General features: G+C 40.7%; 1 protein-coding gene and 1 non-coding gene across 3 annotated transcripts; both read left to right on the top strand.

Moving 5' to 3' along the window:
- Nucleotides 1–429: 429 nt before the first annotated feature.
- On the top strand, nt 430–5,917 carry LOC4346537 (SEC14 cytosolic factor). Of its 2 annotated transcripts, XM_015756551.2 has the most exons (11): nt 430–752; nt 927–955; nt 2,624–2,707; nt 2,782–2,835; nt 3,105–3,182; nt 3,417–3,470; nt 3,729–3,788; nt 3,864–3,959; nt 4,493–4,594; nt 4,716–4,796; nt 5,160–5,917. In XM_015756551.2, the coding sequence occupies exons 1-11, from the start codon at nt 698–700 to the stop codon at nt 5,472–5,474; spliced, it is 1,008 nt and encodes a 335-aa protein (XP_015612037.1). In that variant the 5' UTR covers nt 430–697; the 3' UTR covers nt 5,475–5,917. The 2 variants fall into 2 exon arrangements, with proteins under 2 accessions (XP_015612037.1, XP_066160322.1); XM_066304225.1 differs by lacking the exon at nt 927–955 and having other exon boundaries at nt 430–756; nt 2,603–2,707.
- A 3,895-nt stretch (nt 5,918–9,812) lies between these two features.
- LOC9269384 (uncharacterized) lies at nt 9,813–14,475 on the top strand. The gene is made up of 4 exons (XR_010735078.1): nt 9,813–9,949; nt 10,253–10,335; nt 13,362–13,422; nt 13,504–14,475. It is a non-coding gene; the product is annotated as an uncharacterized protein (transcript).
- The last annotated feature ends 11,992 nt before the right edge of the window (nt 14,476–26,467 follow it).

Genomic DNA, 26,467 nt, shown 5'->3' with positions numbered 1-26,467 from the left:
TCTGCTTAATAGGTCCGCATGCGAAAATAGATTATTTTCCCGTGTGGGCCTGTTAAGAGGGCCGCCTGCGAAAATTGATTTCGCATAAGGGTCTCTTAAGGAGACGTATGCAAGATCGATTTTTACAAACACGGTCAGTTATGGTCCGTTTATGACCTAACAAGGGTCTCATCTGGAAAAATCGTTTTTGTCGTAAAATCGTTTTTGTCGTAGTGTTCGACACATATTCTAACTACACTTTCTCTACACTTTTATATCTCTACACTTTTATAGGACTATATCCTATTCGGAGTAATATATACTCAGCCTATTACAATTATTAGAAATAGAACTATATTATTCTATTAAGGCTAATATATGGATCCGACTCCTACTTCTAACGTAGATTTTCGGCCTTTATAAACCAGCATCACCCCTCCCCTAATCCTCGACCTCACCATCGTCGGCCGGACCTCCACGGACCGCATACGCGCGACACGAGCACACGACCACGCAATACGCAGCAGCAGCAGCAGCTACCCAGCAGATCGATCCGACCGACGGAGGAAGAAGATAAAAGGGCAGAAGAGAAGGGGTGTGTGTGGAAAAGGCGAGTAAAGACTCCAGCTTTCTCCCCGTTTGACCTCGCCCTGCTCACCGCGAAGGCTCGCCCCCCTCCCTCTTCCCTCCCCGCCGCCGTCACCGGCGGCAGGCAGCAATGGCGGCCGCTTCGGAGGAGGCCATCAAGCAGTTCTCCGCGCTGATGGAGCTGCGTGAGTGTTTTCTCTTCTCTCTATTCTTGATTGCTACTGAAACAAATAATAATAATAATAATAATAATAATAATAATAATAATAATAATAATAATGAGGAGGGAAGGAAAAGTTGAACACTATCTCTCTCCGAGGTTGTTCTTGTTTGCTGAGATGCGCTTTGTTTTGTTGCAGTGGATGAGCCGCTCAAGACCACATTCCAGGTGCCGATCTGCTCTTTCTGCTGCCATGGCTGGATCTCTTTCTTCCTTCCTTGCTCTGTATTTTGCTCTGCTAGAACTAACTTGTTGGTTGGTAATATTTGGTGATGTTTCTGCGTTGGGCGTGCGGCTGTTTTGGCCGAGCTTTGCTTGATTTTTTTTTTTGCCTCTGCTTCTGTTTCTTGCTTTGCATTTTTGGTGGATTTGGGAGTTGCAGCTCCCATTCTTTGCTCGGTTCTTGCTTGGTGGGTAAATTTTATAGATCTTTGAAAGTTCATTGTGATCCGTAGCTCAGCTGTAATATTGTCAAGCTTTCTTTTATCAATTTGGAACATCTTTAGTTTTTGTTTTCTTTATATGGTTTTACTTTGGTCATTTCTAGCTCATGCTCTTAAATTGATTGTCTGACTAGTTATAGCGTTCAAGTTTGGTGCTCCAACAGTTTACTTTGTATTTATATGATTTCTGTTCGGTCGCAGTTTTTGTCACTTTTTCTATGGTCAAGTTGCAATTTTTTTTCAGACTAGTATCTTTTTAGGTGAAATTGCACTTCTTTTTTTTACCGTATTCATGCCGTGGACTCAGGGCTAAACCACTATCTTCAGCTGTAGTTGAGCAAATTTGCGGCGAAAAAGTTGAGCAAATTTTGCTTGACTTGCACAGGCAGATATTTTTTTTTGTAAGAAGATTTTGGGAGATGTTTTAAGTAGTACTTTAGTACCTTTTGCGGTCCTAATTGCAGCTTTGGTACAAGCAGCCAATTTTGGGGCAATTCTTGGTGTCGGTGCCATGTACTGTTTGTTCCTAGCTTCGTCATTTGGAGCTCAAGAGCTGTATTATTACTTTATTACATCTCGTCTGACTCAGTCATCTGTGCCGGCTAGGAGAGTTTAATTTTCCAACCATATTCGTTGATTGTTCCAATGGCTATGGTTTCTAGATCCCAAGACTTTGTGAGGTCAAGTACCACCAGAATGATGTATGTATTGTTAGCAGTTGGAAGCCAAACTATTTAGTACATGGGAGGGAGATGGCTTTGTTGTGTGATCTTTCACGGCAAGGCTTCTTGTTGGTGTGAATTGTGATTCAGACACCATGTCACCATGTGGATCTCGGTGGCCGCTAATTAATGGCCGAAGAAGTTGCTGTTGTTTAATTTGGACGCTTGCTGATGAGGGATGGACCTTGTGTTCCTGGACTTTGTGTGGCCTGGGACTGTTCCTGGTGGAGATGTTTCAATTGCCGATTTGGACTTCTTTTATATGCTTATGCTCTAGCTGTCCTTTTCCTGATAAGTATGATGCCATTAGTGATCTCAGGAAGATGTGTTTGGTTGCGCAAGCGCGCTGGAATCCCAATATGTCCACTAAGAAACAACATCTTTGTTTCAAAAAAATATATTTCTTTCCCACAGCAGTCACAATGTCACCACCAAAGAACAACATTTGCTTTTCTCTCCCTGTTGTGTTGCTAGATGCTTTTTCTTGACCTCTGTCTACATTTGTTATCTTCTTTTTCCGTTTTGTTTTTTTGGATGCATGAGTTGCATTTCCTTTTTTTCCCTACAAATATTCCATCACTAGTTATATAGTTTTTCATCAGCTGCTTGTTTGAAAATAATAATTCTAGGGGTGACTAATGCTTAACTAGTACTATGCTAAATGTTCACAGCATGTCCATCAAGGATACGCAAGAGGAACTCTGGTGCGTTTTCTAAAGGCCAGAGAATGGAATGTTCCGAAAGCACATAAAATGGTAAAGCTTGCTTTTTGCACTCTACTGACAACAGATAAGTTATTTATCTCTGAATATTTAATTGTTTGATGCAGTTAATGGATTGCTTAAATTGGAGGATACAAAATGGGATTGACAGCGTTCTGGCTGTAAGTACCCTTCCATTGGAGATTGGACGGATTTACTTTTAATTTCTTTTGAGGAATGCAAGACTGCTCTGCTAGTCAGTGATTTAAAATCTGTTACAAGATGAATTCAAGTTGATGCCAAAAAAAAAAATCAATCTCTTGCACTTGTAGCAGCAAACGTTTCGAATGTCAGATTTGCATCATGTACTGATCCAGAATTGCACTGCAAATTGCTAATAGGTTCATCTTATGCTATTTATCTAACCAGCAACTTCCGTTTCTTAATGCAGAAACCTATAGTCCCTTCTGATTTATACAGAACTATTCGGGATACGCTGCTGGTTGGATTGACAGGATACTCCAAGCAGGTATAGCGACCAGACTCATTTATTTCATTTTTTCATAATTTTAATGGAGCCTTATGTTCAAATCTCACATTTCTTAAGTCAAAAAAAAATCTCACACTTCTTTATCTAAAATTATCTGGTTTTGGATGGCATTGTATTGCTGAACAATAGTTTCATTTGACAGCAGTTTGCTTTCTCTTTGTTGAGTAAAGGCTTTTTTGCTGTTCTTCGTCTCATTTCCTCTCCTTTTTGTAGGGACAACCTGTCTATGCATTCGGTGTTGGGCTCAGTACCCTTGACAAGGCATCGGTAGGTATTTATTGATTAGAGTCTGAACAAATCTACCTGGGTTAAATCTAAAATAATGTGCATAGTAGTATTTGTTCAAAGCCAGATTCACTGAGCTAAAGTCTGATACCATTATGGTAGATGATAAACTAAATTGCATTTGATTACTTCTAACTTCAGTTATAGGATTAGGAATTAGCAACTGTTTAATACAAAACATAGCATGATATATCTTTTTCTTGGAAATATTTTGTCTAAATTACTTCATTTTTGTACTAGGTGCACTATTATGTGCAATCACACATACAGATGAATGAATATCGAGATCGTGTTGTACTGGTAAGCCTTTTCTATTGATGATTCATAATTTCAATGTTATAAACAGATATTAAGTATATTTTTTCTCTTCTTTAGCCGAAAGCCTCTAAGATGTTCGGGAAACAGATTAACACTTGCCTAAAGGTTATGGATATGACGGGGCTGAAGCTTTCTGCCTTGAACCAAATAAAGGTAGGCTGTCTTTCGCATTTGCTAAAATCTTCTCTCTTTCCGGTGTAACCTCTCAGATATGCAAGATAACTGACAGTGGGCTTATTTTGTATGTGGTAAAATGTTTGATGTCAATTCAAATTTGAATTCAAGTGTCATAAATCATAAAAAGAGACTCTGTGGTGCAAGGGGTCATAAATCATGAACATGCCTAGAATCGAGTTAATTGGCTTTCTGATCTGCCTAATACCTAAGAGCAGCTTGTAATGGATTAATTAAAGTAATGCATTTGATCTCCCTCATTTTGTTATCTATTCTGCAACTGGATGTGGATCACAGATTAATAGTATCTTCTATGCTGCTGCCAAACTACTTCATTGTTTAGATTATGGAAAGCTAACAATATTGGTTTATTCATTATACTGATAGCTTAACTTTATGTGTGATGTTTTTGGTTTCAAGGTTTTTGTATGCTGACCTTATGCTATACCAGGCTTTCAGTTTTCAGTGAAAATAAACTTTTCAATATGCTTATCGACTTCTTCATGATGCAGATGTTATCTACGATAACAGCCATCGATGACCTTAACTATCCTGAGAAAACAGAGACCTATTTCATTGTCAATGCTCCATATGTTTTTTCAGCATGTTGGAAGGTCAGTATACATATACACCATGCAGTCAATTTGCATACACGTTCTATTATTTTCTTAATTCCAACTTCCGTTTGAAGGTTTTGAAGTTTAGCACATCATTTTTTTTTTCATTTGTGGCTAGGTTGTGAAGCCTCTTCTACAAGAAAGAACAAAAAGGAAAATTAAAGTCCTGTACGGCTCAGGAAGAGATGAATTACTAAAGGTAAATATCATTAATCTCTTTTACTTACCATTAACTTTCTCCACATACTAGGCGGTACCTGTAGGTTCTGATAAATGCTATGAGCTTCAAGTTTAATTTCTATTGCAAGCATGTGGGCAAAAGTTATGTGGAATTGTGGACCAACCTCTCCTTACTAAGGAATCCATCACACAGTCAGCACAACTATGTTTTTGGACGCTCAAATTTCACACGCATCTGTGAGCATGAATAAGCTGACTGGAAAGAAGAGCTTTTTGTACAACCAGCCATCCTAACTTTTAGTGGTCCTGTTGATCTCATAGCTTATGAGCGTCGTTTAGACGTGTATTGGGATTACACTAAGATCTCTTATGTGACTATCAGGTTATGGACTATGAGGCACTCCCAAACTTTTGCAAGCGAGAAGGATCAGGCTCGTCGAATGATTCGTCGGATGGAGTTGATTGCTACTCCTATGATCACCCTTTTCACCAGGAGCTGTATAATTACATCAAACAGCAAGCCCTGAATGAAGACTTCATCGGTCCCATAAAGCAAGGCTCAATGCATGTGGATGTGCCCACACCTGATCTGGAAGAGGCCAAGATCATGGAGACGATCGAATCGGAGCTCCACAAATTCAGTGGAGCTAATGGCCTCTCGCATTCATTCAACAAGATCAAGATTGAAGGTCCGTGATGTTGCCCGTGATCATATCTCGTGACGGAGACGACGATCTGCGGAGATATTATGCTTATCCATCTCCAGCCCCAGGGAACCTACGGTGGGGTTATAGCACTCCTTGCTTGCAATCTCTAGCTGCAGGCTTGACTAGGATCCACGAGTAGAAAGAGGTTAGTAATTGTGATGCGATTCTAATAACCGAATCCGTATTATCTGAAAGTGTAGCCAGTTCTTTTTCTAATTAACCTAGCGACTGTATCATCTGCGACACGTTACTATTTCAGTGCTTATGGCAACTGGGAAGGAAATGTGATGTTTCCAGTCCTTCCGAGTAAGTTGCTGCCCTAAATATATATGTAACAGTGTATGTATAGCCTCTAGCTGCCTTTTGATTGCAGTGGTATATATCAAGTGCTGTACTCACTGCTAAGAATGAATCATCTGCATGTTTCATTTCACTGGATGCTGTGAAATTTGGTAAATCGTTATATCAATGTTTGATGTTTGCTGCCATCTGTATAAACTCGCCAGTCGCTTTTGGCTACATAATTAAGACTGCCCATGAATGTTGTTTTGCATTTTGTAGAAACAATGGATGGCTGTTATGCTCATCTTATTTTCTAACTGGTGTAACAGTAAATTCAGAAGCGTTAACTAGCAGCTAGGGGTGTAAGTGGCTAACCCGCGAAACCCACTTATAGATTAAAATAAGCCGCGAGCCCACTTATTTTGATGTATAAGTGAGTTCGTGGCTAACCCACTTATACCCCCAACTAGTAGCGTCTTGTCCGTTGGATCCTTCTTAAATTACCAACTTTATCGTGCGTTCATTTGGAAGTAGAATAGGAATTAGTTCAATTCTTGTTAAAAATCTCACAAAATTCATCCACTTGAAAGGGCCTAAATGACTTTGTTTTAGGCTATAAACCAAATAAAAACTTGGCTATGTTCGTAATCAGAAATAAAGTTTTTTTTTAAATGAAATACTACATTCGTCCCAAAATATAGAACTACATAGGACATCTAAATTTATAGTATTAGAATGTGTCTTATCTTATAGTAGGTTACAATATTTATAGTAATAGGTTGTGTCTCATCCGATACTAGGTTATCATATTTTAAGACGAACGAAGTAGTAACAAATATATTCGTGAACTGCGTATGTGTTATCATAACATTATATCCGTTCCTCTGAGGGTCTCTTTGTTTAGACTTAAACTCAATGACTTAAACTTGGAAATCAATATTTTTCTTATATGTTTTATAAACCAGTAGCTTAAAAGCCTAAATTTTGATAGCAGAATCGTATTGTCACTTTACATAAGCTAAAATGCTACTCTAACCTAGCTTTTAACTTATCATTGTATAAGAGTGGGTTATGGCTTTAAAAAAGCCAAAAAACATTGTTTTGCTCAGATTTAGACTTTTCAACTCATAAGCTAGCTCCCCCGCAAAAAAAAAAAACCCTCATAAGCTAGCTTATAAACATAAACAAATTAAATAGAACCTAAATACTCCGAAATTGCTAATGAACAATCCATCACCGCCAGCGATAGTTTTTTTTTTTGGGGTATGTTTATATACCACAACTTTACTGCAAGTTTATATACATAAATTTTATTTGGCGTTAGGGGAATTGAGTTACGTCAAATATGTTTAACCAGAGAGTAATATGTGTTTCTGCAACCGTAATTGCTAGGTACCACCCTGAACACATGATAAGATGACAGTAGTTACGATAAATAGCAATAAATTTGCATGACTAACCTTTTGATCGGATGTTAAGCAAGAACCATTAACTAGCCATTCCCAAAAATAGCCGTTTTGTTTGCCGTGGAGGCACACCCGCACAACTTGGCTTTAACCCCCAGCTTCCTCTCCCGTATAAAATTTCACCTCTCCTTCCACTCACATCGATCACGATCACCATCTAGGCATGCAAAGGCCAAATCTGCAAGTTTTGATAATTTTACCAGGTGAGGCCAGGAGGTGAGTGAGAGAGAGAGAGAGATCAGGAGGAGGTTACAGATCGATATATAGATGGAGCCCATGGCGATCGTGACGGTGACCGGCGGCGTGCTGGGCCCGGTGTTCGTGCTGCTGTCGCGGATCCGGCCGGTGGTCGACTTCTTCCGGCGGCTCTGCGACTGCCTCCGCCACCCTCAACGCCGCCCCGCCCGCCCCGTCAGGGCGCTATGGAAGCGCGCCGCCGCCGACGAGCAAAACTAATTAAAACGTTTCTATTCTACCTCTGTGTGTGTGTTAATGACGACGCATTAGGCGTTAACCATGGTGGGTAATAATAATTAACCTTGTAACACAATGTTTTGTTAATTGTGATGTTATTTCTCCGTGTCAGGACATTAACTTATTGCTTCTTTTCTTTACGAGGCTTCGTTTATCTATAACTATAAATCAACAGGGGCGGACCCAAGATATCTATATCAATATACTACTTATAAAAAGTATAGTGGTGACGGTGACTTAAACCATGACAGACATACATCACTCTATCCGTACGATCGTTAAATCCAACGGCTAGATCGATCCTCCAATGATCCTACCCATCTACCCATGCCCCCACCCCCACCGCTTGTGCCCCCAACCCCACTCCTGCATCCACCCGCGCTCCCCGCAACGGGCATGCTGCCGATGCCAGCGTGGCCACTCCACCACGTCTGTTGTTTTCCTAGCATGATGTACGCCTCTTCTCGTGTAAATCACTTCCTCCCATCGCAAATCACAGTCTTCCCCTGCAGGCGCCACGGTGGTCCGTCCTCCTGACGGTGGGGCTGCTTCGCCACCTTTGTCCTCATCACAATCGCCACCCTGGTGTTCCATTCTTTTCGTCGGAACCGCTGCTCCACACGCCTCACTGGTCCACAATCGTTGCCACTCCATCATGCCTCTGGTGTCTTCCCAGCCGCGCGTCGTCTTCTGTTATGCTGGTGAGTAGTCGTCACTCGCCTCGTCTCACGCTTCGACATTTCTGAATCCTGACATGAAGATACTGGACCATCTTGCGTCACGCTACGACATCACCATCCATTGTTGCTACGTATAGGCCTATTGGATTGGAGATGGAGGGGTAACATTGATATGTTCTTTCAAAATTCAGCAAATAAGTTTTTGTGCAGCATCCGATGGTTATATGCTATGTTCATTTTTCATTCTAGATAAGAAAACATTGACTCACCTTTGTGGTGTCTTTCAAGTTTCATTTAGCTAATGAACTCTGGAGGAACTAGGTGTTTTACTAGCTAATGATGTTACTAGCAGTAGTCATCATGTAGTCTTGTTGACGTTGGGTATCGAACAAAAAGGGATGTGCGCATGGGCCACCCCATGCATGCGCCATTGCTGAGAAAAACGAGTGAGTTTCCAAACTCATGTACATCTAGCGCACGTAATAATGGTATCGTGCGCATCTTGTTCTTAACAGATTTGCCTTGAATCCAGCGCTATAAAAACGAGAGGGCAAGCCTTATGCGTGGTAGCACTCATACGTTCTCAGTTCCTCCAAACCCTAAGGCATCAATCCTAAAACTAGTGCAAATGAACCTTAAAAGATGAACTTCAATCACTTGGTGATTCATGAATGACATCTTTCTACTGCGACAAATAACAACACCAGCAATGACTAAGACGACTCTTATGGCTTTATTTTCAACCGATCATTACCCACCTTAATTTTGTATAAGAGCAACCCCAATGTATTTGGTTTAAGTATGCAATAGCATCGTACACTTTATCAGGTGGTAGTAGTTACAACCGCGTGACACAATGTATATTGATAGGGTAAAGAAATTGTGGGATCTATGATATTCTTCAAATCTCAATCTCCCGTGTGCCAGACGCTTGCAAACTCCGGTCCTCTCTTTCTATTGTACAAACATCATTATTTATTTTCTTGCTACTAAGGTTACTGACCAATACTTGCTTTATCAGTTTTATAATAGTTATTATTATCAAATAATAGATGATAATGCTTACTCCCTCCATTAAAAAAACTTAATTACTGAGTTTCTGTATCTCACGTTTAACGATCCGCCTTATTTAAAAAAATTAGCTGAACATGGAATGCATCCCAAGAACCATACAGCTCCAATACTCGCCTCCCCTCGGCCCGACACGTTGGCGCTGCCCTCCAATTCCCCACGCGACACGCGCGCGCGCACGCACGCAGCACCGCATCGCGGTATCGCGCCATCCGCCATGCCGTGCTGTCGGCGACCGCGCGCGGCACGTCGCGCTCGCGCCCCGCCCCCAGTGCGCGCTTTCGGCGTCCACGTCCACGACGTGGCTCGCGGCGCCGCCTTTGACTAAGGAGAGACGGACAGACGATTCGAGTTCGAGTTCGAGTTCGAGTTGCAATCGATTGCTCGACCCGCTCCCCTCGTCTTACACGGCCTCGTCGAGCCGCGCCCTAACCCCCCGCCGCCGCCACTGCCGGATCCCTCCTCCCCCGAGTTCCTCGCCGAGAATCTAAGGTACTCATCCAATCCGACCACCCCTCCCCTTCTCCCCGTCCTCAACCGCGTTGCCGTCGCCGACCACCGCTCTGCCCGCCGCTCTCCACTGCTTGTGTTGCAGGGGGGGAGATATCGCGCTGCCCTCATTTTTTTTTTCTTTCGACCGATGCATGGAGGCACGGGGCTTGTCTGCAATGGATTCCATCGAGATGACCTTCGGGGAATACATCTTCTAGACGAATTCGAAACAATATCCCCCCTACCCTAAACCGATTTCATTATTTCTAAACTTTCTTAAGAGCTTGCTGTTGCTTGAGGCAGGAGAAAGGACAGGAAGCTGTAAGCCTGGAATAGAAGCTGGAACAATACAAGCTAAAGGTGAGACGACCATGATGAGCTATAAGGCAAGTAATGCCATTGATCATGTTTGATCCCATTAGTTATGTGGGATTATTCGGATTTGGTAATTCTATTTTTTGATGAGATGACAGATAGTTATGAGCTCAAGTTATCATTAATTATAATCTTCTTGATACTGAAAATGATATTCTTTGATTGACCTAGGTCTAAGAAGTATAGTATTCATGGATTGATGATATTCTTTGTTAGTAGAGAACACTATGCACAATGATACACACTCACACTTAAATGTTTATATGACAAATCATCACTCATAAATTTGCTATGCTCAAACTCCTATTGCTGAAGGTGAGGTGGTTGTGAATGGTGGTCTTATGGTTTGTGGATTGTTGCCTCACCTGAAGCATTCGAGAAGAAAATTGCTATGCTGAAACTTCTACAGCTGAAAATGAGGTGGTTGTGAATGCTGGTCTTATGGTTTTTGGATTGTTGCCTCATCTGAAGCACTTGAGAACAAAATACCCTTGAATCATACAAGTGATAGGATTAAAGTCTATCTTTGACCAAAATACATCTGATCTCTTCATGTCAAATAGAAGCGATTCCAGCTTTCAAAAACACGCACATATAGGGGCACCACTTCCCAAAACGACCAGGGTGCAACAAGATCTCTCCTGTCTGACAGTTTTCTTTAATATTAACATGGTAACCTGAACAACTAACGGAACACTCACACACCTTAATTAGATCCTCCCAAATTCAAGATCAATCAACCAACTTCAGCTCTAGCAGCAGTGCACAGAGTCTCTCTTAGCAGCACACACCTTAGGTTCACTTTGCCACCTCGACCATCTTGATGATTGGTCTTGCTTTGTCTCCGGCCTTGCCAGGATTTGCCAGTGTTGCAAAAAGGAGAAATAAGTGCAAATTGTAGACGTAGGACAACTCCCTACCAATTGCTGCCGGAAGACCATGTTACTTCTACTTTTTCAGAAGCTCGAACAGATGACTCCAAAAAGACTAATCAGGAAACCCTTTTTCTTTGATCCAGCTCTTCCTACAATATCCACAAATAACTCTTCTGTGGACCTGGACCAGTCCGCCCTGTAGAATCTCTCTATAAACGCTCCACACATCCTGTTCTAAAAGTAAAACACAGCCTCAGCTCTAAAACTGGGTAAAACTCGCCCCCAACTCCCAAAACTAGGTAGACCTTTGTTTTCTAATGGTTTTGGAGTTCTACCTAGTGATATCAGAGGTTGAGGAACGAGTTTTACCCAGTTTTGGATTATTTGAATCAAGAGCTTGTTCAACTAGAAGATCAATATGTCAACCTGTCTATACTGCTCTCTTGGAGAAGTCCTACAGGATGGGGACTTATCGTCATGCTCTTGTGTGAATTGTAACTCTGAATGGCTCACCTTGGTTTGTCTCTCACAATGATAAGTTATTATTGCAATTTATTCGTTCATCACTCACTTCGTGTCTGTCTTTAAGCCATGCTCTAACATGTCCTTGCTGCTTTGATGAGTTTCTCTAGACACCATCCATGTCAGTTTGTATTCCACTATCATGAGAATCATAGTTATCAACCAAATTTGTTTTTTCACATAACTACCGATAGGAACCAAAGCCACCTTTGCCATTAGCCTCATTATAGGGAGTATTATACTTGGAGTGCATATCACCATTTCCTAGAACAGTGTTTCTCTATTATCTCTGTCACTAATGTATCATCATCATGCCAATTCATTTTGTGATGTCACTAATCTGTCCACTGCAAGATGTGTGAATCGCCCAAACCTAGTTACAGGGATGTCCTTGTCCTATTGTCGGTACTCTGGCATAGAACTATGTTGTCATCACCGCTTCCCATTGTCAGCCATTTCTAACTCCACTTTGCCTGAATAATTTAGTCTTTTAGACCGTCTTGTCTCTGTTCCATGATCACAAGGGTGACTGATTTTCCACCGTCACACCACTGTTTGCTGGCAGACTGCTGTCATTTTCCTTGCTGTAATCTGTGAACCCATTGTGTTAGGACATCCTTGAGATTTGAAAAGCTGTGTATCGGGAGGTTGTACTATCATGTCCTGGACTGCTGAACAAGAAAAAAAGAAGATAAAACGCAAATTTTCTAAACTTTTAGTCAAGACAATGTCATATGTAGGTCTTGACCTTCATATAATTGTCAATTTTACAAAGCATTTTTAAAAAGTTTAAACTTAATTGTTCTGATACCATGATCCTTTTGTCATCTTTCCAGTTCTTCTTTTACATTGGATTGAATTATTATCTTATTAGTCAACCATTAGTGTGATATATTATTATTTGGACCATGTCTACCCTGTAACTTCTGTAGATGGTCAAAGGAGTTATGTTCCCTTAGTTTGACTTTAGTAGAGTGTAAGGCAATGAAGAGACCTTATGTATTAGAGAAAGGATAGCTATAAGCAAGCTATGCTTTTGTGGAAGAGAGAGAAAGAAAAAGTGGGAAGTGGTGGCTCTCATGCAAGAGCTAGCTATATACATGCTTCAAGAAATATGCATTAAATTCATAATAAAAGAAAGAGAGAGGAGGAAAAAAATACAGCTAATATAGCTAACCTATTATACATGTTGACTCTACAATGAGGGTGTGTTTGGATAATGGGAAATGAGGGGTGGGATTGGGATTGGGAAATGAATGAAGGGTTAGGATTAAATGGATGAGGGAGAATGAAGGGTTAGGATTTAAAGAGGGGTGTGAAATCATTTCCCTTAGACATTTGCCAAACACTGCCTGAACTTATAGCTAGTTGTGAGCTCTACTATTGAACTTGCTCTTACCAGCATCCACTTTCAGTGATTAGTAAATGCATTTTTGAGTGGTCATAAGGATAAGCTTGTTTAGCTGCATTGGAACCTTAAATCATTAGAACATAATATTGTATTTTAATATATTTTTCCTTATTTTCTTTTGTTCTGAATCAGGCAAGTCTTCCTGATTCTGTTTGGTTTATTTTGTTTTAAAGTTTAAATAGCGATAGAATTATCTCACTCTTATCCATACTTTGTTTCTCAACTACAGAACCTTGGATGATCAACAGATGGTGAAGAGTTGCATTGGCAGCCGCATCAGTGAGGTTGAGGTATCCCATGGCAGTCAATTATATTACCAACTCCAACCTGAATGTTAACGGTGATTAGCAACCATCTTTCTGTCCTTGCAGTGAGCCAGTGACAGTTCAACAATCTGATCAATTTCTCCCTAGAAAAATTATGATGAAGCAACAGATGATTGACAATAGTGCCAAAATCGTATCCCCAGATACTGTGACCACATCAACACGCTATTGTCACAAGTTTGCAGAGTTCATGAAAACAAGGCCACCCACTTTTGCAGGATCAGCCACATCTTGGTATACTGACCAATGGCTTGGCACCATTGAAAACAAATTAGATATGGTGCAATGCGATGAGAAGAACAAAGTATTCTATGCTGCTCATCAGTTACAAGGAGCTGCATTGGAATGTTGGAAAGGTTATTGTGCAACCGATAAAGACCCACAAGCCATCAGTTGGGCTGAGTTTTCTTCTATTTTGCACTATATGGATGTTTCTCCAGGGTTTATTAAAACAAAGGACCACACAAAGGATGGTGTTTGCACACTCTGCAGCCAAGGCTATCGCTATGAGCTGATGTGGTGCCCACGGAACAAGCCAAGAAACTGTGCATGTGCTCGTTGTGGGGAGATTGGACACAGCGCCAGCGAGCACGAAATCAGCTGCTCTAGCTGTGAACAAAGCCATCTACTCGGAGAGTGCCCCATGAGCAAGCTCACTTGTTACCTTTGTGAAGGTGATGATCATGTCCCAATTAAATGCCCCTTGAGTTCAATACTCACTACTGTGACTCAACATCAACGAGAAGCTTACCAAGAAGTTATACAACAGGTAATAGGAGAAACAAATAAGATAATAGTAACTCCAGTTAAGAAGTTCAGAGAAGTAGATGATAGTAGCCTTCAATACCAATGTAAAAGGGGCAGTGAATCAGCATCCAAAGTTGCATGCTCTGCTTGTGGTGAGCAAGGTGAAGCAGCCTCCTATAAAGCCAAGTGTATGTCAAAGACACGAAAGGCTTCATCGAAAACGAAAAATGTCGTATGTTTCAGCTGCAATGAGATGGGCCATTTTGCTAATCGATGTCCACTTAGACATCAGACACCTGCTCAAGACAAAACCATTCCAAAAGCTATTCTGACCAAGAGAACAACACCAACAACAGGTGGTGAAGGTAAAAAACGACGCAAATTATAGTCAAAGGGATGACGTTTGCAAGCCAATATTTATCATGAATATCACTAACACTAGTAAAAATATAAAACTCTAGCCATTTGAAAATATATGCAGTTACTTTGTTCCTATTTTTAATATAAGCACTCCCGTGCCAAGAGAATAGGTTGCAAATTGTGATCAAAATAGTAAAACTGATGCTCAGGCAAAACTTTATAAATCACCACCTAAAGATTTGAACATGTATAAGCTGTGATCATACAGTTCTCTCTGCCGTAGCCACTTGGGCACTTTGCAGTGCTCTGGTAAGTGATAAGCAATACCCCATCCATTTGCATCGACAGACTAAGTAATTCGGCCCCAGACCTAATGCATAACACAATTCAACAATATTACATTTATGAGCGCATTAAGATGTTTGGCTGACTGAGTGCTAGTATCAAAGCACTAACAATATATTATCGTACCTGGAAAACAGAGACAATAGTTGATTCTACCACTGAAACAAAAATATTAAAGTTTCCAGGGCGAGGAGTTGAGGATTTAGAACATTTGTGCTACGTGGAATGTTGCTGTACACAGTTGAACTTATCAGGAATGGAAGAGGTCGGTGCTTGCTTGTCTTCGTCATCGGATTCTACCATCTGGGCATCCTCATCGTCGCCTAGGATTTGTTTGCACAAATGAGTTAGAGTAGGAAAAATATGTATTTGTTTGCATCAGTAAGGTGCCTAGCCTTGCAAACATGTACTCCCTCCGTTCTTTCTAGCATTGCCCACGTTCTTATGCATGTTAATGAATCTAGACATAATGCTAAAAAGTCTTATAATATGAAACAGAGGAAGTAGTATTGGTTGTCGGTTTTATCCTTCACAAAGGAATCCATATCTACCCTATAGTTTAACAAATGGTTTCACTCATCACTCATTCTTTCATTACTCATGGAACGGTCAGGATCATCTCGGTGAAATCTCAACGGTCTAGATCGCTACCACCTCTCACCTCCCTCGATTGCGCCCTCCTCTCCACCCCCTCTCTCTCTCGCTCTCACGCGCCGCCGCCCCCTAATCTCTCCCTCTCACGTGGGACGCGGCGCCACCACCATCGCCGCCGCCCTCGACTGCCGCCGCTCTGCCGTCGTCGCATCCGTCGTCTCGCCGCCACCGATCCCCGCGCTACCACCGTCGCCGCCCTTGACTGCCGCCGCTCCGCCGTCGTCGCATCCGTTGTCTCCCCGCCACCGATCCCCGCCGCTTGCTCGCCCTCAACCGATCCCCATCGCCGTTGTTGCATCCGTCGTCGTCCAAGATTCACGTCGCCGCCGACGCCTTCCACGCCGAGCTGTTCCTCGCTGCCACCGATCCCCATCGCTGTCGTCGGGCCACCGGCTCGCCCTCGCCAGCGTCTCCCCGCAGGTCAGTCTCGCACCACCGCCACTCGCATCTCCTCACCCTCACGATTCCCAACCCTAACTGCCGTCTCCCCGTCCCGAAGGTCTCCGGCGCGCTCCACCCAACCACTGGCGCCGCCACCGATCCCCGCCCGCCGGAAGCCCTCCCGTCGTCAGGTATGTCAAGTTCATCCAAGGTGTTTGTTTTTCTAATGGTTAAAGCGTAGTACAAACTATGCAAATAAAATTAATGTTTTCGTCCCGTTCATATCCATGACTACAAATTATTAGGACTTGATCTAGCCTGAGATAGCCAACGATCGATTCATTTTTTTATCTTTCCAAGTTGTGCTAATGTATACATGTTCAGAATTACATGCCATTTGGGTTCACATTGTTCAGAATTATCTAATCTTTCTGTCATTAGAGTAGCTGGACTGGTTGCTCCAACAGTTAAAGCTGGTGCTTGACGTTGGTATGTGTTCTTGGTTTAGGAAATTTGTGTGCTGAATTTTTAGCTTTGGTTGTTTGCCCTTGACAAACCACGGCATGACTAGGTATCTCATTGAGCTTGTCTTGGATCACAGTAGAATTGTGTTTTCCTAATTTGATTCTGTCACATTCAAAAAATAGAAGATAGTTCAGGTCTATTGAATGCACCATGGAGTTGATAGTGAACTGTACTATATTAGGAGTTTTCTATGACTTCGTTTGGTTGATAATAAGTGATTTTTCCCTTTTGGAATAGGAAAATTTTGCTACAGGACACTTGTTATATGTGGTTTTAGCTTAGGGACACCGCAAAAACGTGGCTTTGGGGAAAGACACGATATAAACGTGGATATTTGCCGATGGACACTACGCCGTCTAACTGAAGCCTGCCGTGCTGACGTGGCGGTCGGGAGCCCCTTTTTTTTTGCCTGGTCGGACCTAAATGCCCCTGTGACCTTTTTTTGAAGGTGGCGTGGTCGCGGTGGATTCTTGCCGGCGTCGGCGGTGAACGGCGGCCGATCTCGCAATGCAAGCAAAAGAGAAAACGTAGCTGAGTCTTTTGCGCATCTAATGGTGGTGGTTTCATGGACTGAGGTGGCCGGGATCGATGGTGACGGTGGCACAAGCGGCGGCGAACCTCGGTATGCATGTGCATGTCGAGCTCCGGCTTGATTTGTGCAAAATGTGTGCATGGATGTGCGGCAATAGGGTTCCTAGAGACTCACTAAAGGTCGTGCGTGCGCTGACGAAGCTTGGGCGACGACGACGATGCGTGGAGCGACCCGGCGGCGGTGGAAAACGGTGGTGCGACGGCGACAGCCTCCTCCAGCCTCCGGTCTGCCAAGAAAGGATGCTTCATGAATGAGGACTTGCGCCGAAACTCACCCGGGAGCGAGGAATCGACAAAGAAGGTCGGCGGCCGGACTTGGAGAGGATGAAGGGGATCTCCACATCGGTGGCGTCTTGGCTTCAATCTTCTTGGGCGTCTTTCTCCTTGGACCTGGGTGATGTCGTTGGCGCAGTGGTTTGGCCTGAGATCCACCGGATGGACGGGAACAGAGAAGGAAGCCGGCGACGGCGCTCTGGAGCAGAAGACGGCGACGCGCACGGCACAAGGTGGTTGATCTGCGCCAAAATGGACGGCGGCAGCGGTGGTGGTTGCCGGAGGTGGTGGTGGTGGTACTCGACGCTGTGCTGCAGGTTCAGGCCGCTCGGGTAGCGCGGCACGGCGCGCGGGTCGCCGACGTCCGGCCACGCCGTGCCGTGCCGGCCGCCTTGCCGTCCCAGCCCAGCGCAGGGGCATTTAGGTCCGACCAGGCAAAAAAAGGGCTCCCGACCGCCACGTCAGCACGGAAGGCTTCAGTTAGACGGCGTAGTGTCCATCGGCAAATATCCACGTTTATAGCGTGTCTTTCCCCAAAGCCACGTTTTTGCGGTGTCCCTGGGCTAAAACCACACATAACGAGTGTCCTGTAGCAAAATTTCCCTTTGGAATAAATACAAATCAACCTAGCATCTTCTTGTAGCATCTTCCCTTTTTCAATTTTTTCATGAATTTGGGTAATATTTGTTCAAATTCAACTAAATTTTACTCAAAATTTCCGAAATTTCAAATTTCGGAATTTTGGTGACCCCTGATACAAACGCCTCAACCGATAGAGTGAACCCTGATAACTGTGTGACAATAAAATATTCTCCTTCCCGAATCATTCAAAGTTACTGCATATAACAAATTCTACTGCTCCGAAATTAGCGCAATATTGGCAAAATTTAGAGCAATGCACACTTCAGGAAAATATTATAGCATAATTGTCCTACTTCAGTTATTAATAGGCGAAATTTATTTATGAACATGGTAATATTGAATCTTTCTTCAGTGGCCTGTTTGCTTTGGGTATGACCAGCAAACATTGGTTTTGGGTTTTGCACATTGTTTACCATGGGGATCCTTCTGAATGTACTTATGGTTTGAATTGTAGGTTCTTTTGTGGAGGGTGAGCTTCTTTGCCTCTCAAGGATCTGATGTTGCACAAGATAATGTGCTTGGGTTGTACAAGCAAACTGTCGATGCTGTCATGTGCATTCTTTTGCACACGAAATATCATCCTTTGCAATCTCATGTTCATCTAATGGTCGAATGAAGCAAATGTGCAGCAGCATTTCATGTGGCTTGCGATGATTTATTTCAGGTGTGCTGCTATACATTGCTGACTGGAATTCACTCCAGCTGTCCTGAACCTGGTGGGCGTGGTGTCTGTTTTCCTCGCCACAGTTTTTACAGTGATTACATGCTGTCCTTGGGGAAGACTGAACTGAGCTGCAGCAGGAAGAGCTTCTCGCTAGCCGACCTATGCAAATTCGCCCAGCCGCAGGTAACACTTCGAACAAGTAGATCAGTCATAACCATCTGTGCTTCAGATAAATGGACAAGTTCAGAATTGAGAGGACTAATTCAGAGAGAACAGATATGTTCAGACTTCAGAACTTAGATGTGATAACTGAGCAGAGTTTTGTTTTTGCTAGGCTGATTATGTGCTGAGATATTAGACCCTATTGATTTATTGATTTAAAAAGTCCAGACTTTTAGAAGCAAGATAAATGGAATGGCTTTTTCCATTAACGTGTGGCACATTACAAGGGAAATTCAAAATATGCTCTTCAAACATATAACTCTTGAAAATATTGACAACCAGACCTGTTACACTGCTATGAAAATGGAATTTTTTGCATTGTCAATAGTCTCCTACAAGTTCTTCTGGTTAAGGGTGATTATTTCTGAAGTACTTCTATATAGTTTATTCAGCTCTACCTTAGTGAAGGCAAAATCTAAACCGAGAAGCCTCTCGGTTTAGTGCTAACCAGCGACGAACTAATTGTGAAAAGTACGGCTACACGTGCTGACGTGCATGCTGTTTTTCCTCTTTGACATGCATGTCTTTTTCTTCCTTCTTATAAAGTTTTATCTCAAATTACTTATCCGATCTACAATGCGATTACACCATTGTGTTCGTTACAATTAAATCTTCACAACAAGATCTTACATGATTATATTACGATGAAAAAATATTTATATTTGTAAATTACTTTTATTATATACGTAAGTTACTTTTATCATATATATATAAGTTACTTTTAGTTTTGACTAAGTTACTTCTTAGACATATAAAAGTAAATTCAATAAAGTCTAAAAGTAATTTATATATATTATAAAAGAAACTTAATACAAAACGGAAATAACTTTGTCATAATATTAGAAGTAAATTCGTTGTAGGGATAAAATATGACTTTTTAGTTAAGTCAATAATTTGTGTTGATTAATTTAATTTTTAGATAAAGTCATGTTTTTATCTCTACAACGGATTTATTTCAAATGACATGCCAAAGTTACCTTCGTTTTGTTCTAAGTTACTTCTATAATATATATAAATTACTTTTAGACTTACTGAATTTACTTTTATATGTTTAAGAAGTAAATGAAATCTAAAAGTAATTTAGACATATCATAAAAGTAATTTGTGATTTTTCATCAAAATATAATCATGTGAGATCTTGTTGTAAAGATTTAATTGCAATGAACACAATGGCGTAATCGGATTATAAATCGGATAAGTAATTTAAGAGAAACTTCTCAAAGAAGGAAAAAATACATAGATATTGAGTGTACTAGTAGCTTTTTTTTTGAAAGAAGGGTGTCTCTCTTTAGCACTATCCAGCTAATACTCTCGGTGTAGTTGTGTCCATAAAAAAAACAATTCCACACAATAAAAATTTACTGCTCAGACATTCAAAGATGGCATTTACTCATGCAAAGCTGGACAACGTGCAACTTCAAGTATATAGATATTGTACTATGAGGAGTCACAACTTGGGAAAAGAAGTAAAGAATATGTGTTTTGACCGATATCAGGAAATATATATTATCTGAACAATTGTGTATTTCAATAATTAGCAAGAATTCTGAGCAACGATATATAGAAAAGAAGTGAACGTATTTTCGCACATTATCCGCCATCAGAGACGACAGGTACTTTCACTAATGGACACAACTACACCGAGAGTGCTAGCTGGATAGTGCTAACAGCATGCACGTTAGCACGTGTAGCCGTACTTTTCACAATTGGTTCGTTGCTGGTTAGCACTAAACCGAGAGGCTTCTCAGTTTAAATTTTGCCTTTTTATATATATCTCATGCCTTCCATCTGTCCATTACTCTTTTTGCTGGGAAAGCAAAATCAAGGCCCCATGAAATACGCATCAATTTATAATCTTGCTTTCCTGAAGCAGCCCCGACGTAGTCGCTTAGATCCGCTGACCACCCATGACATTGAATAGATGGAAAGACCACTGCCTACCAGGCGCTCGAGATGATGCCTCACAACAAGATTAAGCGGGGAGTTCAATGGGCAAGATTTTCTCGCCTATTTTCTCTTCAACTAGAAAATTTGTCATTATAAGAAGCAGTTTTACTATGTACTTATTTGAGAACTTTAAATTTACTTTGGTGTTGTCTAGGATGAGAAAGTGATGAGGAATGATATAGTACTTGTCAAACATATTTCGAGAATGATACGTATTTCAGTATACATTGCCACTGCATATATGTTGATTTTTTTAATAATTTGCATTACCAAACACCAACCGTCACCGTACGGTTAGCATGGGCATCGGAAAACACCATTGCATCATGTTGGTAAGCTTACCACGGCATATGATCTAGGTGCACTACTCAGGTGGAGTTATTGGAGCCTCTTAGAAAAAGAGAAGTTGATAGGTTATGTGGTATCTGGGAACACAAGCTGGAGAGTGGAGACAGATTAGATATGTGGGGCCTGAGAACGTATGGTAGAGTTGGAGACGTGAAGATAAATTAGCATGATTGTTAGATGTGAAATTTTGGTGGTAAATTCTGGAGGGAAAAAAAGATTAGCTGGAAGTATTTGTAAAAATTTTTAGGACATTTCCTTTTGGAAAAGAGATAGGACTACCCATATTCAATTAATTTATATTTTGTGCATATACTTTGATTGAGATTAACCATCGGATTAAATTTATTACTCCATTTGGCTAAAATTGAATTATTTTAATTCCTTAGGATGCAAGTTTGACTATAATATTATGCTGATGTTAATAAAATATAATAGATTTAGAGTAAATTTCACATGGCACGGTTGGTTGTTACGCTTAATACGGAAATTTAGCATGGTCATTTAGGTTCTTTTTGCTTTGGCTTTGGCTTATATGGTTTATAAGCTGGTGAATTTTTAGCCTTAAGTTTAACGGTAGAGTCCTACCTCCATTCCCCGTAAGAAAAAAACTAACTCTTTTGCCTCAACAGTAAGGATGGTTTATGGCTTTAGAAAAACAAAATAAAAATGCTGATGGTTTCTTTAGGTTTAGGTTTAGACTTTTCGGCCAGCCTAAAAAAAGGGCCTAATCGCTGTATGAATCGCTCGCATAGCAAAATCCCATAAAAGGATATATGCAATGTTATATTACATATCTAGCTATGTTTAACAAATTTATCTATTATTCTAGCTATATATATCACGATTGTGCAAAAGATATTATTTTGTAATTGTGTGGTTTTCATTAAAAAATATTACCGTAGCGTTAGCACGGGCAAATTACAAGTCATCTATAGTAGAATAAAAAGTTAGTAGGCGGAAGGCTAAAAGTTGTGTGTATGAGCAAAAACATTTATAGAAGGTATCATCATCCTCAGTGCATGATCGTGCATGATGATCTGCAGCCGACTCGAATTGCAAGGTCGATGTAGCTGGCACATCACCAACTGTTTGCAAGCAAGTTTGCAAGCAAGTTGTCAGATTTAGCAATGACGGGTTACAACCGTCGAGACACTCAAATGCGATGGACTCCGCACATGGTTTGTCACGCCTAGCTGCGTAGCGTGCATTACACCGAGCTAGATGAGTACTCCTTTCTCCAGGCATAACATTCTGTTGTCTTGATCTATGACGAGCATTCATATAAAAAATGTCTACATCTGGTAAATTTTGCCTTGCAACCATAAGGCGTTCGTTCGTCTCTGGTTTTTGTTCCGCTGTCATATACCGACGTCGTGATCTTTGACGGGCATGCCTAGCTTGCTTTTGTTCTGGTGTTATAGATGCATACTTTCCTATCCCGAGCACGTCTTGATTCTAACTGGTATTGTGAAAGAGCTTGTGGCGCACGAACTTGTGAATTCTGTTTTGTCTTTCTAGCACTTTTCATAGGCTGAAGTGATTGTGTGGTCGTTACGACTAATATATGTTTTTTTACTTAAATTACTGCCAGGGATTTGCCCATCAGTGTAAAAAAAGGCCAAAAAAAAGAAGCTATAAAATACAAAGAGGCCAAAAAAAGAAGGATTGTAACCAATCAGCTACTGTCTGTTTGAGTGGATCATTCATTCTGCAGAGATGCAGAAGAACTTTTGCAAAGAGGGTCTTCCAAGACTGAAAAGATGGCTGAATATTTCTGAAAATGAGACCTTTGCGCTACTTCCAGATGTGCCAAGAGGCTAGGAAAAAGATCTCCAGAAAACCTCTTGGAGAAAATCGCCATCTTGCCAAAACTATCATTTGAAAAAACTCCAGGTTATGTTTCCAAGAAATTCCCAAGAACTGCCAACATCGGATACTGAAAGGACAGGTGAAAAATAGGTGCTCCTTTGTTTCCTTTGGTTAGTATCACATGAAACACATGTTAAGTCATCATCCTCTTTTGCACAATGCCTTCTGTCCAACATATCTCTTGTATTCGACCTGTCCTATAACAAAAGCCATGCAAAGACCTTAACTTTCATTACACATTTACTCTTCCACAACCAAACAAAAGGTCTAGGTATCTGGAGTGCAGAGAAATTGAGCTTATAGAACCTTTTGGATGTGTAGATGTTAGAATTCCAAATAAAACTCCAGATGTCTCCCTTCCCTTGTTGTAATTGAAGGTGAGCAAGTTCATTCTCTTACTGAAGGTATTCACTGTAAGCTTGGTCTGAAAGAGGGAGAAGGAAGAAGTCCTCCATGGCTCTTGAACACATAGCCTTCACTGAATCATTCTTGTATAAAGCTGAGGCATACAAATTGGTATTGTAGGCATTTAATATTTTCATTCCAAAGATCACTCCAGAAAAGAGTTGTTGTACCAGACTTTATGGTACAACTAATATATGTTACCCACATTATACTCAAAATAGGCACGAATTCTTGAATATCATTTTTAGTTTCAGCACAGAATGATAGAAACATATAAATATAATTTAATGTAATGCAATTAAGAACCTTACACAAGCTAGATAGTAATAAACAAAAAAACATAGTTAAGTTAGGAAGCAATCGCTATGCATATGGAAAGAAAAGGCCAAATTAGTAAGAACAACTAACTATAACAAATTTACACAAATTCCATTTACGTATCATGAAATTTGAATGTACCTGAATTCTCCGCAACAAAAATCGTTTTATTATTGTTCTGTGTTGATCCTTGAATTATGCAGCTCAAAGGGACTATAGTGTGTCCATTAAAATCATAATGAGCTACATTGTTGATCATTGAAAATTCGAGACGTCTAGGTGTGAGAATGTGCTGTTGAGGCGCACTTCCTGTTGAAAAAAAGTACATTATCTTCACTTCAATTGAATTGTGAAACTGTTTATCGTAAATGTACATAACAATATACATTACCTGGTCCAGTTGTAGTTGGGGTCTCTAATAATGCATCACTAACATCCCATTGGCCCAGTAACTCAACACCAACGAGAAGCTTACCAAGAAGTTGTAAACCAGGTAACAATAGAAGCAAATATGATGACAGTAACTCCAATTAAGAAGCTCACAGAAGCAAATGATGGTAGCCTTGAATGCCAATGTAAGGGGGGCAATGAATCAGTACCAACCAGAGTTGCATGCTCTGCATGTGGTATGGCTACACAAAAAAGTCTTTGTCAAAAATGGAAATGCAAAACATGGTATGCTTTCGCTACTGTGATATAGGCCATTTGCTAAACATTGTCCACTTAAACGCCTAAGACCTACTCGAGTCAACACCATTTCAAAAGCTACTCCGACCAAGAGAACGACAGCGATAACCTGTGGTAAAGGTAAAAAAACACAAATTATAGCCAACAAAGGTATAAAACATTCTAAAGTACAAGATGATCATACTAACCACAAGTAGCCTACAGAGGATCTAGTTGATGTAATATACTAGATGATACCTGGCATGTTGTTAAGGGAATCTATTAAGATGGGCTGATGTGAATACTGAAACTACTTGTGGCGCATATCGTGAAGTTGTAATAGCTATAATATAGAATGAAGAAATTTGTGCGAATGAATTAGTAGTTACTAAATTGGAGCTGCTACTTGTGGCGCATTTTTGTTCTTTTGGTACCATCTTCGGTAAGAACATCATGGAAATTTTGTTAGTCCGCTTTTGCTACAACTAACGATGAAAATATAAGATCGTTTTGAGTATTTGCAAATATCGATTTTTTGTCTGAGTTGATTGATCTGCGCTGAAGACTTATCTATCCCAAAGAAGAACAATAGTTGGAACTAGTGAAATTAATTACACCAAAGAGAATCACCATAACACGTCCAATGTTAAGGGAACAAAATAGTTGCGAGAGAAAACCACCAACTAAGCTCTCAAAACTGGAAAAAGGAACCCCTGACGACCAAGATGAACATGCCAGTAAAATTCAAAAATCTGTTCCATCCCTTCATGAACCAGAATCCTTAATTTTTAGATGCAACCAAGGTAGCATCCGATCATCATAATATCCTGCTAATGCATGAAACAAATAGAGGAAGAACCAGTGTTTAGATGGAAGTTTAGAACGTTCATTATTTTTGAGATATGCAACTGGGCATGGGGGGAGGGCGGGGCAAGCAAAGTGCGCAGTTCTTTTTAAACTAGGAACATGACTATATCACCGGCCTTTGCATCTGAGGATGCACACAACCATAAAGTTCAAGTTAAAAAAAAGTCTTAACAAGAGACAACAACTCCCTATGATATGAAATAAGCAAATGAGATCAATGAGGAGACAAAACCCTTATGAGTTGAAAGCCTCATCGATTGGCCTAATAAGCCAAACAAAAACCAAAATTTAAATTTTTGAACTTAATTTTGACATTGATTTTAAGATATTTTTCAATGTAATTTTTTGTAGTATTAGCTTTTAAGTCGTTACGAACAAATATATAAAAGTTTATCTATAAAATAATTTTTATTCCCTATTAATCCGTTTTGGTTTATTAGAGAACATGGGCAACCGATGAGGCTTGAAATAAGTAAAGCATGTACCAAGCAGAAGCATGAGACATGAAACAACATATTATACATGAAGCCTATTAGTAGCTCACCATTTAAAATGGTTAACCAGGCTCACTATTAGTAGCCCACCATCTTATACACAGTAAGCTTAATATCTTAGTCCTCACTCTGCATAATAGATTGGAAATGGAACCAGCTGATATACAAGAATAAGACATGAAATTGATTATGTTTTTTCTATTCTATAAAAAGAATCATTTTGGCAAATCCAAATTGACCAAATTAAGGCATATATATGCACCCAATAGAATAAGATTTCTGTAGTTTATAATTTGGGTTAATTAGATCCATGCTACTACAAATTTTAAGGTTTGAAATATGTCATCACTATTCACCTATCTGAAACCATGTCATTATAATTTCATATATATTTGAGATATGCCACTATTTACCCTTTTCATTCATTTTCTAATTTTTGTTGACCAAATTGTCCCTCTCTCCTTCCTTCCCTTCCTTTTTCTCTAATGTTCATCCCCATCAAGTAGCAGACGACGGCGCACAACACCGGCAGTTCGATGACGAGAAGCTTAAGAGCTTGCAAGTTCAGCAAGTTGATGCCGATGCCAGTGATACTCTCGGCTAACCAAAGAAAGTGCATCATAAATTTTGCATTGCACTGTTAACTATACTTAACTGACTAAGATGCAGAGACTGAACCCGAAAGGAGAGC

Source organism: Oryza sativa, chromosome 9 (assembly GCF_034140825.1).
Source record: "Oryza sativa Japonica Group chromosome 9, ASM3414082v1".
Lineage (NCBI taxonomy): Eukaryota > Viridiplantae > Streptophyta > Magnoliopsida > Poales > Poaceae > Oryza > Oryza sativa.
The sequence above is the reverse complement of the archived record's forward strand: the minus strand, read 5'-3'. Positions and strand labels throughout refer to the sequence as shown.